Source organism: Macadamia integrifolia, chromosome 3 (genome assembly GCF_013358625.1).
Source record: "Macadamia integrifolia cultivar HAES 741 chromosome 3, SCU_Mint_v3, whole genome shotgun sequence".
NCBI classification, from domain to species: Eukaryota; Viridiplantae; Streptophyta; class Magnoliopsida; order Proteales; family Proteaceae; genus Macadamia; species Macadamia integrifolia.
Window position 1 is genome coordinate 4210305 of NC_056559.1, and position 17629 is coordinate 4227933.

Below are 17629 nucleotides of genomic sequence, written 5' to 3' on the forward strand. Positions count from 1 at the left end.
CTGAGCTGCCAGGGCACCTTCTCTCTATTCTCTCCTCTTCACATGAAATGACTTTTCTGCCCTCCTATGTAGGAAACCATTTCGTCGCACCTATACCGCTCGCTCAGATAACCCTTCCCATTATTTATTTTGCAACCCACTTTTTGCTCATGCCTGTCATACAGGCCTTTATAGGCTCCACTGCCTAGTAGGCATTTGCATTTGCCTCAGAATGACTACCAATGAGTATGAGGTGTGAATCAAGGATATGAGATAATGGTACACGAATCCATTAGGTCAACCTTTTACATTGTAAATACAAAAATATACAATTACCTTAATCCTCCTGAAGCTTTCTGCACAGATCATTCCCCTGATATACATACATGTAAGTTGAGAGAAAAATCAACCACCCATGCTGTAGGAAGGATGAGAACGGTGACAAGCAGAGTATTCTTTAGCGTGGTCATTGGATGCTAGCAAGTTGATCTGTAGGAAAGCTCTGTTAAACAACCCAGAGAAACATTTGTGAAAGTTACCAAGAACAGCATGACAAAAATACCTTGATGATCTGAGATTTTGAGATAGGACGCATAGGGACTGCAAGAACACTCATGTTGAAATCCTGGGTTTCAGGAAGGAAAAAGAGAAAGTAATTAATATCACAGAAAGATAATTCAACAAGTTGCTGCTACATTATATCCTGAAAGAGAAGATTTTTGTCATCACAGTTGCAATGTAACATTTCTAACTAGTTCTGACTTCTAAGGACAATATTCAGAGTAGGGAAGGTGAGTTGACCATGAGCATGGTTATATTCAGCTCCAAGCCCGGTTGGTTTTAGCCAATGACACATTTGGCACATTGGCATCTGCACTTCTATATTTATGCATAACTATGTGTGAATAGGTACGAAAGATTTCCTCTTCCATAAAGTACCATTAATTGCATATATTATAAAATATTCTCAATGTATACAACTAAGACGTCAAAACAACTTTAACAAAAATTGTTGAATTTTTTGCAGAAATTTGGACTCAATTCAACTCATCCCAGCCTAATTTTTGAACAGGTTTCTCAGGGGCTCAGGGCCAGGCTTAGGCTGAGCCCAGCTACATTGGCTGTGTTGGGGCTAGGATATGTAACCTCGGGCTGGGCTAGGGAGTTGCATCGCCATTGAATCGACTAGGTAGGTTCTCAATATTTTGAAATTAATTTCGTGGGAACTTCCCCCTTGATTTTTCTTGAGATTACTTGACAACTTTCCCATCCTCCAGGGGATGTTTCATCAGAAACTAAAAATGAAATGAAGAAAATGTTAAAAGGCTCGTCCTGCTCGACCTCAAACCCCACAATACTTGGTGGTACAGGAAGATTCTACATTTACATTTTGAAATTTGAGCAGAAATTGGTTATGATATTCCAAATTCATGACAGGATGGATTAGCATGCAAAACCACTCCATTTCCAATCCTGTTTGAGTACATGAGCAAAAACTATTTGAGGATTAATGAGGCAAAGGATTAAGTTGAGTTTGACAGTGCTGGAAATCCAAGAAAAAAAAACCGGAGTAAATAAAAAAAGTACACATTTGGGTCAATTTTCTTCCAGGCCTCAGTTTTTCTATTAAGAATATCTTTATATAGGTCACGGTATGGGGGTGGTTGAATAAAACCATGCACCTGGTGGTTGGTACTGGAGATCTTTCGAAATCTCCTTTAGTGGCTGTTGATAGTAAGTGTCCCAGTTCTGCCTTATATTCAAAGCCGATGATGAATTATAGCACACCTTTATCAGTTAAATTGGTTGTTTTCTGTATGGACTCTCAGTATGAAGTTGGATTCCAACTTCCAAGACTTCCATCCTCTTCCATATTCTTCCTTTTATTTTTTGATTTCTCAAAACTTTACTATATATTAAAATCACACCCTTTAACCAAAGCCTAGCGTGTACCATTCCCCATCAATTCTTTAAAACCTGATTAGTCAAGTATCATGTTAAACCAAGAACCAAAGAGAAATCATATTTAACCCAGCAGGTCCATTTAAAACCCAAGAGCCAACTGTCTAGCCTAAGAGGTCGCAATATTCTACCTTTTTAAATCCTCCTTCAAAGTTTCTTTAAAATCTATAGCCATCAGATTAGTTTACTTGAAAACAGAAGTACCCATAAAGTTAATTTTGAACCCAAGAAACAACACCAGGGTTAGCTGACACAACACTGGGACTTGGTATCATCTCCTTTCATGTTAAAGCAGATTAGTTAGCTCAGGGTTTTATCACACACCAGATTTTCGTGTCAATTATCAATTAGCTACCATAAATATAAAGGAAGATAAGACGGGGCATCTTGGTTGTGTCACATAATAAGACCATCCTTGCTAGACAAACCTCGAGAAGCACTATATGGAACAACAGAGCTTAAGGTACAAGCAACACAATTGAATCTAGTCATAATTGTCAGTGGCAGAATGAAAACTCACCCTGAAAGGATCACCCCTCAAAGACTGCACAAACATAGAATTTGCCGACCCTCTACCCTGGAAAGGGAATAAGCAAAATTATTCCATCAGTTACTGTCAAAGATAGAAGCGTCATAATTAATCAGCAGCAAAAGGATTGTAATCTGGATTTCCCATCCAAAAATTACAAATCTGCTGATTCCAAACAGCATATTTGAGTAATCTCATGCATTTCCCACTACCTTTTCATTGTGGTATAGAAAAGAGTGATGGGATAATCTGTCATTAGTTTCTAGAGTATCCATTGTAAATATAAGGAGCCATATGTGTAGCAAAACATTTTATGGCTAGTGCACAACGTCATCATAAAGATTATCGAGTCCTCGGGAAATGGGAAAACTTTCAGTTATAGGTACTGCCAAAAACAATAAGCATCACAATTAATGAAGTGTCAAATATTGTTCATGATGAAATTAATTTATTATCTCGGTCACTCAAGGAAGGTGTGCAGACAACAATGGTGCATGAAAAATTGTTGGAAATTCATAAGAAATGGAAAGAGAAAGAAATAACGCACCGGAGACTTGTGGACACACAGATGGCACTGAATCCCAGTGGTTTTTGTGTCAGGTCGTACCTTTGTTTCGTAAGCATGTTCTGTTAGAACAGTGTTTTTTCAGTTGAGTAAGATCAAATTTATGATGGACCCTTCACTCCTATGTAGGAAAGTTTTGTTTTTTTACTCCCTCTCTTTTTACTTTATATTTCTATACAAAATATTTCCTTTCCCTGTTTAATTAAATCCTCAAATCACCATAGACGGGTTTTTTAGTTGTAATACTAAGCATGTAAAACACACACATACGGTGAGATTATGCTCCTAAAAAACACACACACCACATTTTGAGGTTCAAAATAACATCTTCTTCAATGCATCTCATTTACTCGGCACATGCAGACAAGAAGAAAAAGACCGAGTTACCTCCAAGGAAATGTCCCTAAGCCTCCTTCCAGTTTGAGCACAGCAAACACGGACAACATGTTCATCACTACTCCCACTAATAATGTAGTCCCTTCCATTCATGTAATATGAACGAGTATAATTCTGAGTACTTCCAGTTGATGCTATCTCAAATTTCATGTGTAGCCTTCCATCAACTGCCAAAATTTGTTTAACCTACAATTTAAAAGCAAATGTGCAGGAGGTTTACACCCATCATTTAATAGTTCCCCTCCCCCAACCAAGGATACCATAAAGAAGAAGGTCAATTTCCCAAAAGAGACTCAAGTCAAAGGTCACAATCATAAACATATGAAATTATTAAGCTTTCAATCAAAATCCCAAGGTTGGACCCAACGTTGTATTCATCTAGCTGGAAAAATTCACTCTTAGGTGATAGTCTATAGACTCTATACTACTCAGAAGTCAGATCACATACTAATATTTTATAGAGGTTACCTCATTGTCAACAGCTGATGCAAGCAAATAATGGTCATCAGGAGAAAAGCACACCATCACATTTCCTCTGGAGCTCGAAGCCGCATAGCAAGGTTTTAGTGGGTTTTGCCTCAAGTCCCACATCTTTATATATTGATCAAATGATGAAGTAGCAAATATGGAGGGGGAATGGTGAGCAAACTTAACAACATTGATATTCTCTTGGTGCATATCAGTGAAGATCTGTAAGCGTTTTCCACTGGCGATATCATACAGAGCTACATTTTTTGAATACCCACTAGCGAGAAAAAGTTCATCCGTTGAATTGACGTGAACAGACGTCAATTGTTCAAAATAATCAAATGTAACAGTATCCACATTGCAATATCTGTCAGTAACCATCGAAGGCATTTTCCGGACATCGTACAAATGCAAGGAACCATTGTCGGAGCCAGCAATAAGCTTATATTGAACATTAAAAAAAAAAAAAAAGTAAGCACTTCCCACATCAGGAATGATCCAAAAATATAGAAGAAAAAAAACTGCATTAAGATACTCAGCAATGGGAGTAATATGTTTCATGTTTCATGTCTAATATAATAGTAGCTCACTTTTTCTTTTTTTTTCTTCAACAGATAATAGATAGTAGGGGGAGCCTTGTGCACTGGGTTGCTCTTTTTTTTTCTTTTTCTTTTAAAGATAGTAGTTCCCATTAATCAACAGAACATCAAGAGATAGTCCATATGTATGGTTATGAACTCTAAAGTAACCCTAAACCCTTTTGAAAAGTAAAGATCTATTTTAAGAGTATGGTTGTCAATTCCTGACATCACAAATCAAGCATTCACTACCAGAAATGACAAACAAACATAAATCTACCTGATTCAGATATAAGGGGTCATTGCATACCTTGGAAGGATAATTTTTTAGCCAACATAGCCCCAAGATGCTGCTCAATAATCCTCTGGATGGGTGATAACCAACAATTTTTCCAATCTCATGGTTGATAATAACCAGTTCACCATCCAAAGTTCCAAAAACCATGAGACTGGAGTCAGATGGATGATATTCAAATTGCCGTGGACGAAAACTATTATTTTCTTCTCCTGAGGTGCTGCTAAACTTAGAAAGTGGATATAGAAGTGGCCAAGTTGAAGAACTGAATTTAGCAGCACAAATTGACCTGGAAAAGAAATATTGACTCTTCGTAGAACGATACAGCTGCTTTGATGATGGAGATGTTTGCAACTGAGGGGCACCTGCTCCCATTTCACGCTTCTGCAAGATACTAACTACATTCTCTTTATGTTGTCTATTGTAGGGTAAAAACTCGTAGTATCTGGAAAATATTATCTTGGCCACTGCCCTGTCTGTCTCTTTAATGAGTAAATTGTCTAATACTCTCAAACGGGGTAGTAAAGTTATCATGCACTCTCTGTAATGCTTTTCAAAGCAAATTGGTGATGGGTGATGTGAAATATACTTCTTTAGGGCAACATCAGCAGCACCTGATCTGCGCTTCAAATTAAGGGAATCTACAAAAGACTCTTCTTCCTCTTCAGTCAACAGAGCACCAAAGGAGACCTGTTAAGCAGACAAAGAAATCAATCATCAGGGTTACGCAATCATTAAATGTTCCCTTCTTGAATCATCCAATTTCATGAGCAAACCATGGGCATTCACCTCATTTTCCAGATTCGTCTGTCCGTGCAATGCAGGAAGAACACTTGACAATAGCTCCACCAAGCCTATTCTCCGCTGATGAGTTGAGAAGTCCAGCTCACTGTCATCAGATGATTCCTCAGTTGTGCTCTCATGGGTCATAATCAGATCATTTAAAGAGAAGAAGTTCCTGAAACTGTTCACTATGCCAAAATCATCCCCACTACTAACACATGGTTCTCCAGCTCCAACATAATCACCACTGTTCAAGTAAGGAAAACCAGTTTTGTCAGAGGCCAGAACGTTTGCTTTCTCATGGGATGATGCAGGACATGGCCCAGTGTCATTGCAACATAAACAATTTTGAAAGCGGAGTTCCACCAAAGAAGGGAGTTTTGCTAGTGCGGCACTAGTTGTCCAGAGATTAGCAACTCTCGTTTCACACATCGAAAGACGCATCAGATTTGGCATACAGGTAAAACAATCTTCCCGGAAACTACTGAGTGAAGTACTAAAATCCAGATTAAGGGTGTGTAACTGCATAAACTTTCCAATCATGTTGAGTTTCCGGATATGGGAAGACTTCAAGTTCAACACTTGACAAGTCAAGCCTCTCCTGCAAAGATCCCTGACATAGAAATTAATGAGAGATATAAGTACAGAATGTTTACTACCGTTTCACCCAAAAGCTCTAACTGTTAGGGAAGGGCAGCATAAATGTATACATCAACACTCCCCTGCACGTGCATGTCGTAGTCCTTTGCACGTGGAGGAGAAGAAATGTCGGGAAAACTCTTCCGATGCACTTCCCAGGAGTCGAACACTCAACCTCCCTACTCTGATACCATGTTCGCTACCGTTTCACCTAAAAGTTCGAACTGTTAGGGAAGGGCAGCGTAAATGTATACATCAACACAGAAGACCTTGAAATGACAGGCAGGATTAAATTAGCCACGGAAGGTGCCAGGCCCCCAGAATAAATGTAAGAACTACAAAGTAGAGGAAACTTATTGACCTGAATAAAAATTGTACGTAAAGAATTGCTTCAGTACATATTACAGAAAACTAGTGGAAACTCATAGAGGATGAAAATCCAGAAAAAGATTTCACAGTGCTTGAATCAGGACAGAAGCATGAGGCGCAAAACAGTTTCCATCTTTATCCTAACTAGTAGGGGTTGGCTACACAGTTTCTTTCTGCCATTTCACTATTCTGAAGGCCTGTGAACTTTTTAGTGGTAAGTACAAAATTATAATTAGTAAAGGGATGCTAGAAAATGGATTATACATAAAGGCTTTGGCGAAGGAAAAAACTGCTCATAAATGCCCAAATATAAAAATGTTCACCCATATCGCAAAATGGCTAACTGATATTGTTCTAACTGTAACAGAAAACAGCAAAGCCTGACTTCACAAACTTTCATGCCTGAAGAACAGAGATGCAAGTTCTAGAGACCCCTCTAAAAGATTGTTTAGATTTTCTTATATCGGAAGGAAATTTAACTGAAATAATTAAAAAAATAAAAATAAAAAAAATCAGGAAATAGACAACAGATATCAACATCAGCTTCCAAAAACACCAACTTCCAAGAGTAATACTGTTCTGTCTTTGTCCTTTAAATCCTCCAGCATAAGGCACCAGTCCACAAGATGAATTCCAAAAATCTGCTCAAAATCCTCTTTTTGTTTTTCCCCGGCAGGAGTCCTTGTAAAAAAAAAAAAAAAAAGTTCTCAAAGACTGCTCCTGCAAGCTTCCTTTCTTTCAAGACACTCCTATAATTCATTTTTTCGCAATAATCCGCACACCACAAACAGAACTAGGTTTTAAATAGCCTACCTCTCCAAAAGCCTTGGATTTCCAATGACCAACCAGATCTCTCAGATCAAAGCAGTAGCCGACTTATGTTGAAAAGTCAGTTGACTAGAGCTCACTAGGCAGCAACTTCTACCCAATTGTAACTTAATGGGTATGATATCATGAATCCTGCTATATAGATACTATTGCTCTTTATATGATGGGCTGGCAAGTTTGCATAGGCTTCTAATTTGAGAAGAAATACGATTTTCACTCTCTGGATATTATTGAACTTCAATATATGGTCCTTTTTTTCATTACTTCTTTTGCAGTGCACAATATGTGGAGAAACAATATTTAAGCACTTTGGAGTACAGAAAACAATCTTATTATTGCTTTATTATATGGAATTTTTATTTAGTGGTAGTTTCTTTTTATGACAAAAAGTTTCCTAGATGGCTGTATTGGATTGATTCTTCTTGAGGGTGCACCTAGTTCTGCCACGTGGAAAGGTGATGTGGTAATTATGACAGTTTGATATCTAGGGATTGGTCAGGACATACCACGTCTCAAATCTCAGACTCAAATTAAATGACATGGCTTCCCATGAATGTCCATGCCCTCCTCAGTAGTACTGTGAACCCTCTCTATAGTCCTGGATTTTTCAATGGCTTGTTTTGCCATGTGGGCAACTCCTTTGCCTGAACTTGACATGTAAGAGGTGGGCTTAGAGTCATCCTGTCCACCAAATTTCAGGCCGATCTGACCAGCCATGTGGGAGAACTTGGTTCCCATTCTTGTACTGATTATTATGCTAATAAATAGATATGGAGTGTAAGTAATGTTTGTGCCTTTTCTCACGTATTACAGTTCTCTTCTTCTCCTTCTCCTACATGACACTGATTATACTATTCAATGACAAGTCAACAATTCATGGTTAGGCAACACAAAACAACCAGCCACCTAACTACAATGCCAAGAAGAGCTACCAAATGGGACCTACCAAGTGAAGTGACAACAAGATCAGATATGTCTTGACAAAAGCTCTTTATCATCAGGAGTATATAATCTCTCGTGAAGTTCCTAGGCTTCTGGTCACCTAGTTGGCCTTACAATAACCAGATCTGGGAATTTACTTGAAAGAAATTTGACAAAGCAAATTTAATTCCTGTTTTCTAGCATTTCAAGTCGTTTAGATTTTTGTTGCCTCCAATTGTTCAACATCAATTTCTTGAATAAAAAAGCAGAGAGAAAATGTTGAAAAGTTTACACGATGGAAAATATTAGAAGACGAGCTAAATTCAATAAGAAAAAGTGGGTAAGCACAACTAAATACCGCAGGAAGTCCTTCCCAAATGGCAAATCCTGAAGATCAACAACCCGTAGTTTTTGACCGATTGTACGCATCAAAGATAAGACAGATTCTCCATTCAAGACACAAGGGGATTCATGGAGTATGTCTACGGCATCAATTTCAGAAGTGTCAATAGTTGAGAACACTTCAATAAGCTGAGGAAAATCAGCATCTTTCAGCTGGTCCAAGAAAACCTGAAGGCAACATGGCTCTTGACAGGATTTTTGAAGCTTGGCCTGAGTAGCAGAGAAGAAAGTAACCATTAAAACACAACTCTGGATTTTGTCAACAAATTTTTATCTAGGACTACAGATAAATCCTACATAAAAAGAACTTAAGCAACACATACTATATATAAGGATTTTCTAATTGACACCCCTCACCCCTCAAGGTGTCAACAAATTTGTAACCTTACTTTTTTCCCTTTTAGTATGATACACAACTTTTTCCTTATAAGGGTAATAGTGTCATTTCATATATATATATATATACACACCTTTTGATAATGACAGAATGACATGTCACTTTCAAATTATTTTTGAAATTATACCCCTATCTTAAAGAACTTCTGGGAATAAAAGAAGGGGCAATTAAAAGAAGGTACTAAGTTCTACTTCTAAATACACCTACAGAGGTGTCATTCAGACACTCCCGGTATATATATATATATATATATATTTAAGTATTGTGACATAGGATACTTTTGAGTGGAACCTTTTCTCCAAAGGGTTGGGACTAATTGATGATTACAAAGTATCCCAACTATTTGAAGCTGGCTGAAATTACAGGTCTATGTTCAAAAAATTATTAATTGACTGAAATTACAGGTCAATACCTTCTTTAATACCATATTGGTCTTTTTATGATTGGTGGAAGTACAAATTAGAGTGCACTTATTATTAATCATTACAAGATCTAACCAGAGAAAATAAAGATGAAAAGAATTTTTCAAAAGCAACCTTAATGAAGCCATAAAGAATTGTAGAATTGGGTTCCATGCCTAGCCTCTTGCAAGAATCAAGATACCTAAAGAAAAAAAAAAAAAAAAAAATTCAGAGTTATTAAAAGATTAAAAGTCAATGACATAACCATATAACAGCTTTTCACAAATACCAAGAAAGAGGGCGATCACCAAGTGAATAATGATGCTCTTACCTATTAGCTCTTTGAAAATTTCCAATTGTCACCAAAATAAAACACTAATCAAGAAACTTCCATAACATCTAAAAATTTTCATTCTAAGCAGTCAGCATTAGAATTAGTGCAGTCAAAACTAACAGTCTTAGCTCAATCTAAATAGGATATACCATATAGCATAAACCTGGTAGCTAAAATCTTTTAGAATTGAAAATAAAATTACAAATACCCTTTAAAAGAACATTTCCTAACCTGAATAAATTAAGTGACTTTGAAAATTCCAAGGGAGTATATGCGTAGGATGATCATAATATACACCAATTAATATTAGTTAAAATTATCATCAAAAGAGTGATATATCTGACCAAGAAAAACAATAGCCTCAACCACACCACACATGATTCACTCGATCAACTTCATGAGCAGAAAAGTATCTAGGGGCATGTCAGTACACTTACCTACCCTGTGTATTTAGTATTTACATAACTACCCTGCCATGTGATATGAAATGTGTATCCTTTGAACAATAATTTTATCCAGTGAGTTTATTTTACGTGATCTCTGTTTAAGTTATTTCTTTGTTGGGAAATCAACAGCTATGGTGCACCTTCCTTCTCCCATAAATCCAACCTTACAGTGAAATTGCTGGAGACCATGCTTAAACCTTTGGAGTCCAGAACTCTAAATCATGGGATTCAGTCTCCTTCTGTTAGGTTATAAGTAAACATGTTCGAACCTCAGAAAACCATGCATATAAACTTTAAAAAAAAACCAGTAATTTGTAAATCAATGTAAACTGAGAAAAATGACATTTTTTTCCCTTCAGAGCATTTTGGCTCAAATATACCAGATGGTAGCGAGGCAATGAGCCAGGTCCATCCAGGGACCTGACCTTAATGAACCAGTACTTCAGTACTTCACGGAAAGGGGAAACAAAAGTTACAAGGAATCCGATACTGTGAATGCTGACCAAATTATAGAGATCTACAAAAAAGAACAATTCTAGGTGCTCGACATGTCTTGACAAGGAAACATCTTAAGGAAAAAAAAAAGTCGTTGTCCGAGAGGATTCTTTCGCCTGTACATCTTTTTTTCTTTTTTTTCTTTTAATGTAATTAAGGATGCATATTTGTTGTCATTGTTGGCAACCCAGCTGATGCGTCATCGATGAGATGGCCAGTTTGGATGATGTGGCAATGTGATGGTGTACAGGTTCATCTGATGATGTGGCAGTGTTGGTTGTAGCAAATCATGTAAGTTTCAGCAAAGGTCATCTTGGGGGGCATTTCATTTCAAATGGCAGTTTCAGAAGAAGGGTAGTTCTAGAAAGTTGTAAAGCGTTGAGCCATGATTCCAACACAACTAGAATCGTCTTGATCTGACTCTGGATGAGATATTTATGTCCATTTCCATACGATTTTTCCAAAATGGCCAAACTGTTCAATGAAATGTTTGAGTGAGTGGTGTCGCACATTTCAATGTCCGATGGGCCCATATGATGAGACGGCAGTAGTGGCAATGTGGATTTTCATTTTCATGAGGTGGCACAGTTCCATATGGCATTTAGGAGGTGAGATGGCAGCAATGGCACATGGCTGCACGCAGCAAGACACCCGTGTGTGCAGCATGCAGGCCCTGTGTGCATGGCACGGGAGCCCTACTTGCACAGCCGAGGCCACAGGGCCACAGCCTACCCCAGCCACGTGCCTAGAGGCTTGTTGGCAGAGTATGAACGTCCTACAAGGCTATACAAATTACAATAACTAAAATTTTTGTTCTGCTTCTTTGTTCTTTATCATAAAAAAATTATATGTCATGGCTCTCAATTCTGGTTTTTTCTTGTTTCCTAATGCCCCTGGCTCAAGGTTTTACCTAAAATTTATTGGGTTGCTTGCATCGAATAAGATTATACTTTGTGAATGAGCTAGCATGCTAATTGCATTACAAATATGATTTATGATAGAACTCATTGGTGAAAAATATGCACTGAAGTGCAACAATAGATTTTAACTTCTGCCTAATGGAATGAACAATAATGTTCTTGAGGCCATAAAAGAGTAGATTTAAAAAAAGGGAAAAATTCCTATCCTATCCTATCCTAGATCACCTGCTATGCATTCCATCAAATTCATACTGGAGTAGCTCCTAAAAGTAAGAGATAACCAGTAATATAAGAAATCTGATAGATGCAGATCAAATTATCAACTATTCCCTGCGTTAAAACCTCTATATATTATACAATCGGCTCTAGTTACCTCAACCCAGACTTTAAACCGACTTTCACAAATTTAGAAATAGGGAAAACCAAAAAGGTTGAAAGTATTACATAGTGGGGGCGATTCTCTAAGCAATTGTTACCTGAAAACAAACATAAAGCAACAAAACACTAAAAACAACAATGGAAGCAAACAAGAGTTGCATCAAAATACCTCTAGGATCAAAAAGCGAGAGAGAGAGAGAAGAGATGAAACCTGGATTCTAAAGTAGGCAGATCGAAAGCCATGATTCCGTCAACGTCCTGTGTTCGTCAAGCCTGATCAAGACCTCGTTTCTAGCCTCAGGAAGAAGATTAGTAGAGAAATCACTTACGAGAATTGGGACCTAAGATCCATTGCATACGTATAATAAGCAGAGAGTGTTTTCAGAAACGGAAACGCACAAGTGTAATGTGTTACACATGGACATTTACATTTGTCAGGCAGGTGAAATCCCACCGCGGAAGCCATGGCCATCTTCTCTTTCTCTTTCTTTCTTTTTCTGAAATTTGAACAAATGGGAATCACTCAAGAACGCAGACAACGCAACCACAAGTCCACAACTGGTGGCTCACGGCTAGGAACTTTGTCTGGTCCTTTACCACTTTATCCGTTCTACTTTATGGTCGAACCGGATTTGTTCATGAGTAACATCAGACACGTCGATGAATCTTATCTGTTATGGCAATCCTTATGGCCCACCTAGTCAATCCGATTTCCGGACCCCATTATTAAGACGGTAAATGGAGAGTTATTGGATTTAATCAACCCATCAGAAATGGGCTGAGATCTTTCGTGGATTCTAGGCCCGTTGGCTGTGGCCTGGTAATTGCCTTCAATTCCGGACTTCGATTCAAGTCCAACAGCACAACTAATTTCCTCCTTGTTAAAAAAAATGTGTATCTAGTGCACAAGGCTCCTACCACTGCATGGTCAGAGAAGAGTCATAATATACTCAGCTTTACCCCCACTTGGTAGAGGGACTACTTACTTATTCAAATCCGCAACTTCTAGGTCTCAATGGAGCACCCTTATCCTTGACCACTTGGGCACCCCAGCACCTGGGCCTGCACTCACTCATTGAGTGCCCAACGCAACTAGAGAGGATCCGAATCCCAAGTGGATTGAGGTGCCACCCTTAGTTTGGTGATAAGATCTCCAGCTATTGATAGGGAAGACAATGGATTGAATCACTTCTCATGTTAGGGGTGGATGTTTTTTTTTTTTTTTTTTTTGGAGGAGGAGGAGGTGTTTAATTTTAGGAAGAGGGTTATCTAAGCGACCGAAATATACCATGTGGAAAATCAAGTTTCTGAAAAATCATGGAATGGTCATGTGATCCAAATGGCCCACCAAATTCAACAAGTCCAAACCATGTGAACATTTATCAATGTCACCAATAGTACATTTGAAAATGTTAAAAGCACAGATGCAATTTGGATATGGCAAGCAAAAGCTTGGAGAGCTGATTAAAAAGTCAACTTTAACAACATTGCTTGATAACCGAAAGGGAAATTGCCAAATGGAATGTGGTTAATCCAATCCGATCTTTATCCAGGCTAAGCCAGGAAATTCATAAAAGGACGGTTTTTTTATTTATTGATTAAAAAAAAAAGTATAATATACAATAGGGAGAGTGAATGTTTATTGTACAGTAAAGGAGCTACGTGAGCAAGGAACGACCAATGGCTTCTTCTTTCTAGGTTCAATTAATAGTCAATTAATAGAGGTAGAGAAGTGAAGAGGAGAGATAGAAAAGGTAGAGAGAGAGAGAGAGGAAACACACACAGAGAGCCACTAGCATATGCTACACAACCAGACAAGGTACTCAATCCCCCTCCATAATATTAGGTGTAAATTTGAAATTGGATCAACTAGTAAAGTAATCCATTTTTCCCCCTTCTATAAGAAGAGAATTTGTCAGTTTGGGGGCGTAAATCAGATCTCTTCATATCTAACCAAATAACAACTTCAAGTTCATTTGAGCCATAGAAAAGGGGCAAAAAGAAAAAGACAATGCAGGAGTTTGTTGATTGAATCAGCCTCAATGGCCAGGCTTTGTTGCAATGAATCTACAATACTTCATACAATTAAGACAAGATATGCCGCATGGAAATGTGGTACTTCATGTATTTATATCCCTCACGTTCACAAGAAAATTTCAAGGGTTAACTTCAAGTGACTACTCTGTGCAGTGAGCATATATGTGATGATCAACTTAAGAGCTTTCTGCGCAGGATTCACCCTCCATGCATCCTGAGCCAAAAGAATGTTGGATATTTTTCGGGTATAAATCATCAAGCAGGAGAAAAGCTTTCATCAGTTTACACTTGACAGCGGCTGGAGTTCTTGCTCAGGAACAATGGCATCCACGGGCTTGTACGCACCTTGTGCTTGCTGCTGTCTACGCCTCCAAATAAACCATCCACCAAAAGTTGATAAACCAATAACAAGCAACATAACAATAATTCCTGCAACCACTGCCAATATGTGTTGCTGCCACCATGTCCTGCAGCAGCACAGAGGGGGAAATAAATATAAGAAAAAAGGAGGATTCATCAAGAATCCAAAGAAAACAATTTCCAGATTAGGCAGAATGATTATCAGTAGAGAGCTATCAAGAAGCCTGAAGTGTGTGTGTGGTCAGACTGTGACTGGCTGACTGCCTAAGTCCAAGAACTCTAATGAAGGGGAAGATGTTTTGACCAGATACACAGGTTTAATCTTCTACGAAGTCCCAAACCATATTAGATATTGAAACTAACTTTTCCAATCATTTGTCAGAGTTTATAATTTCTAACATAAGACTATAAGAGTTAGGTATAATCCCCAGGTGAACAATGAAATCACAAACAATAGATGATAAATGCGATGCCAAAGCAGATATGTGCTGAAAGAGACAAAAAGTAAAATAACCATAAGGCCACATTTAACCAAAAAATGGATACTTTATTTCTGAAGAATTCCATGTAAATGTTGATGGAGGGCCCTTAGAGAAAGGGAAGGAATCAGAGTAGCCAGGGGGGTGGAGGAAGCACATACTCACAGAGCACAAACCAAACCAATTCTCAATTCAGTAACAATTCTCCATCGATTACAGCCATTTTAAAGGAAAAATAAAGTCATAAAATTAGAAACCAACTTATAAAAGGAAACTAGTTCAAACGGAAAGAAATCCTAACTGACTCCTAACTCCTAACTCCTACATATGCTATTACTTGGAAATAAAGACTAAAAATAATATACTCCTACTAATCACTTCCAACCCTTGTTGGACCAAAACCCTGGGCTGGACCTGTTTTTCTTGGCTCTTAGCTTCCAAAGCTGGTCATGCAGGTCCAACCAGTTAAGTGCAGCTGTATCTGCATCATATGTAGGTCAAAAGAATCACAACCCACTGCATTTGTCATCTTGCATCTGACATGGCAATAAAAAAAATTTCTGGCATGGATTTCCCACATCAACAGTCCAGAACCATTCCAGCACCAGTGCTATTGTCTGCCATGGGGTTGAGATTTTGTTGAGCCATATTTGGCCCCCTCATAGCTCTTAACATGGCTCGTTGGGTGTTCCACCCTTGTTTTTGTCCTTCTGTTTTATGAATTTCTATGTATAAAAGTTAATACTTTGAATACCTAATCAATAAAAAGTATTTCTCAATGTCCAGAGTTATCCATAATTTTATATTCCATCTGAATATATCTAACACTAACTTCAAATTTCCAAAAGTACTTGGTTAGTGCCTTTGTGTTTCCCTTTCATGACTGTATAAAGAAAAAACTTATTATAAATATATTCATAATCTCTTTTATAGTTCACTACCCCACCCTTCCTATGCATCTTGTGTCATAGTCCCTTTTTTGTATAAAAGAAGCAAGCAGTAACAAGGACCGAGCTGCAGTAAAGCATGGAATAACTGAGAGAAAATGCCAGCTAGATTGATTTTGAGTTGTAGACGAGTTAGCCTATGATCTTAGGGAAATTACAACAGGGGTTTAGTTTAAGTAGCCAAGGAAACATTAAATTTTAATTTTTAATAATTATTTAGCTTGACGTAATAAAAAGAGGCAGAAATTTGTCAAACAAAAGGGGAGGCAGAAACTACAAATTTTGTAACAGTTTCTTGAAGGTTGAGAACATAATCTTGATATATAACTGGGAAGACTAGCATTTGATGTTTGAACAAATCAAAACAGCTCAAAAGAATGGTAAAGTAGGTGAAATAGGCTCTGCAATCAAAAAAGAATCAATGTTCTAATGAGATTTTTAAGAATTTAGCAATCTGGCTGGAGTTGAAAGAAAGTCAGAATTGTCTTCAAGGGTTATTGGAAGAGGCAGATTTAAATGCAGGAATCCAGAAACGAAGGACATGACAAATTTACAGGAATGTGGGAAATAACAGTAGAATCACAGATCTTATTACTAGACATTGCTAGATCTCCTTGAAGAAACTCAAGGCTCTTGACCAAGTGGACCCAAGAAGGATTGACCCAGAACTAAGAGAACAACCTGAAATGAATCTTGAAGACTTGAACACAAGAAGAACTGCCAACATACCCCTATCGCTTAAATTACAAGGTACTATTTTAAAACGAAAATCTAATTAAGCCAATGAACCAAATCATAGATTGACCCAAAATCCCACCAAAAGAAATTCAGCCCTTGTTGATTATGTCCTGCATCAACCAAGTATCAGTCACTTGATCAGGCTTTGGCTCGCAGAGCTTTCTACCATCACATTTAGTGTCGTCAGAGTTGACTCATCTACTTGATCTCTGTTTTCTACATTAATTGATCAAATTGTGTCAAGTAATTCAAGTTTTGCTGGAACATATAACACAAGTTCTCTCTGAAATAATCAAGCATGCTTTGTTTTGTAATAAGCTAAACTTTGCACGTAGATGTACATCATATTCCTTTTTCTTTCTTTCTTTCTTTTTTGGGATATATAATGCTATTATCAACTCTTATGCCACTCAGTGGGATGGTGAAGCAGCAGTTGGATGCTAAGTTTGATACTCCAGAACCAAACCTCTCAAGGCAAAGACTGACTGGTCGGCCAGATGCTTGGTGTCAGCAAGAAAACGTACTTTTGCAAGAGAAGGAACCACTCGTCCAAGGAACTGGATCCCATCATATGAAGGTTAAAGGCAACTCTAGAACAGCTATTGGAAATTTCAAGGAGAGATTTCTGTTACTCTTTGTGAACCAAGCTTATAGAGAGACAAATGGTATAGTATATAACCCAGTCAGAGACGTACAACAAAATGAGTTTGCTGGACTTGTTCTAGGATCCCTTCACATATTTATAGAATAATTTTATTAATGATGTAAGAGCAATGACCTATTGGCAGGTCCTACGGTGGAGAATCACCATGTCCTGCTTTCCCCAATCTACAATTTTGCTGCTCTATGTTCTGTTTGCAGGCCTTGGCCTCTCTACATTCTCCTCATTTATAGCTTTTAATAAATCTGTTTATGACTTAAGGAGTACATTATCACGTATGAGAAACCTTTCTCTTGGGGAGGGAGGGGGAGGGGGGGGGGGG

At 37.9% G+C, this 17629-nt stretch overlaps 2 protein-coding genes across 6 annotated transcripts in view; both read right to left on the minus strand.

The window, feature by feature from the left end:
* Positions 1-248: 248 nt before the first annotated feature.
* LOC122074488 lies at positions 249-12651 on the minus strand. 5 transcript variants are annotated; one of them, XM_042639334.1, is made up of 11 exons: positions 12515-12651; positions 12297-12426; positions 9648-9714; positions 8671-8924; positions 5562-6168; positions 4788-5462; positions 3900-4340; positions 3423-3617; positions 2462-2518; positions 542-604; positions 249-468 (listed from the first exon to the last, which is right to left on the minus strand). In XM_042639334.1, exons 2-11 carry the CDS (start codon positions 12326-12328, stop codon positions 385-387), a joined length of 2475 nt encoding a protein of 824 aa, XP_042495268.1. In that variant the 5' UTR covers positions 12329-12426; positions 12515-12651; the 3' UTR covers positions 249-384. The 5 variants fall into 5 exon arrangements, with proteins under 5 accessions (XP_042495268.1, XP_042495270.1, XP_042495269.1 ...); XM_042639336.1 differs by adding an exon at positions 9844-9911 and having other exon boundaries at positions 12297-12651; XM_042639335.1 differs by having other exon boundaries at positions 12297-12376; positions 12515-12649.
* Positions 12652-14086: 1435 nt separating this feature from the next.
* The window catches only part of LOC122074092 (aspartic proteinase 36-like), a 15768-nt gene continuing 12225 nt past the window's right edge, over positions 14087-17629 (minus strand). Inside the window, exon 12 of the mRNA XM_042638921.1 lies at positions 14087-14589. Coding sequence (XP_042494855.1) covers positions 14400-14589 — 190 coding nt within the window. The 3' untranslated portion in view covers positions 14087-14399. The remainder of the gene's footprint in view (positions 14590-17629) is intronic.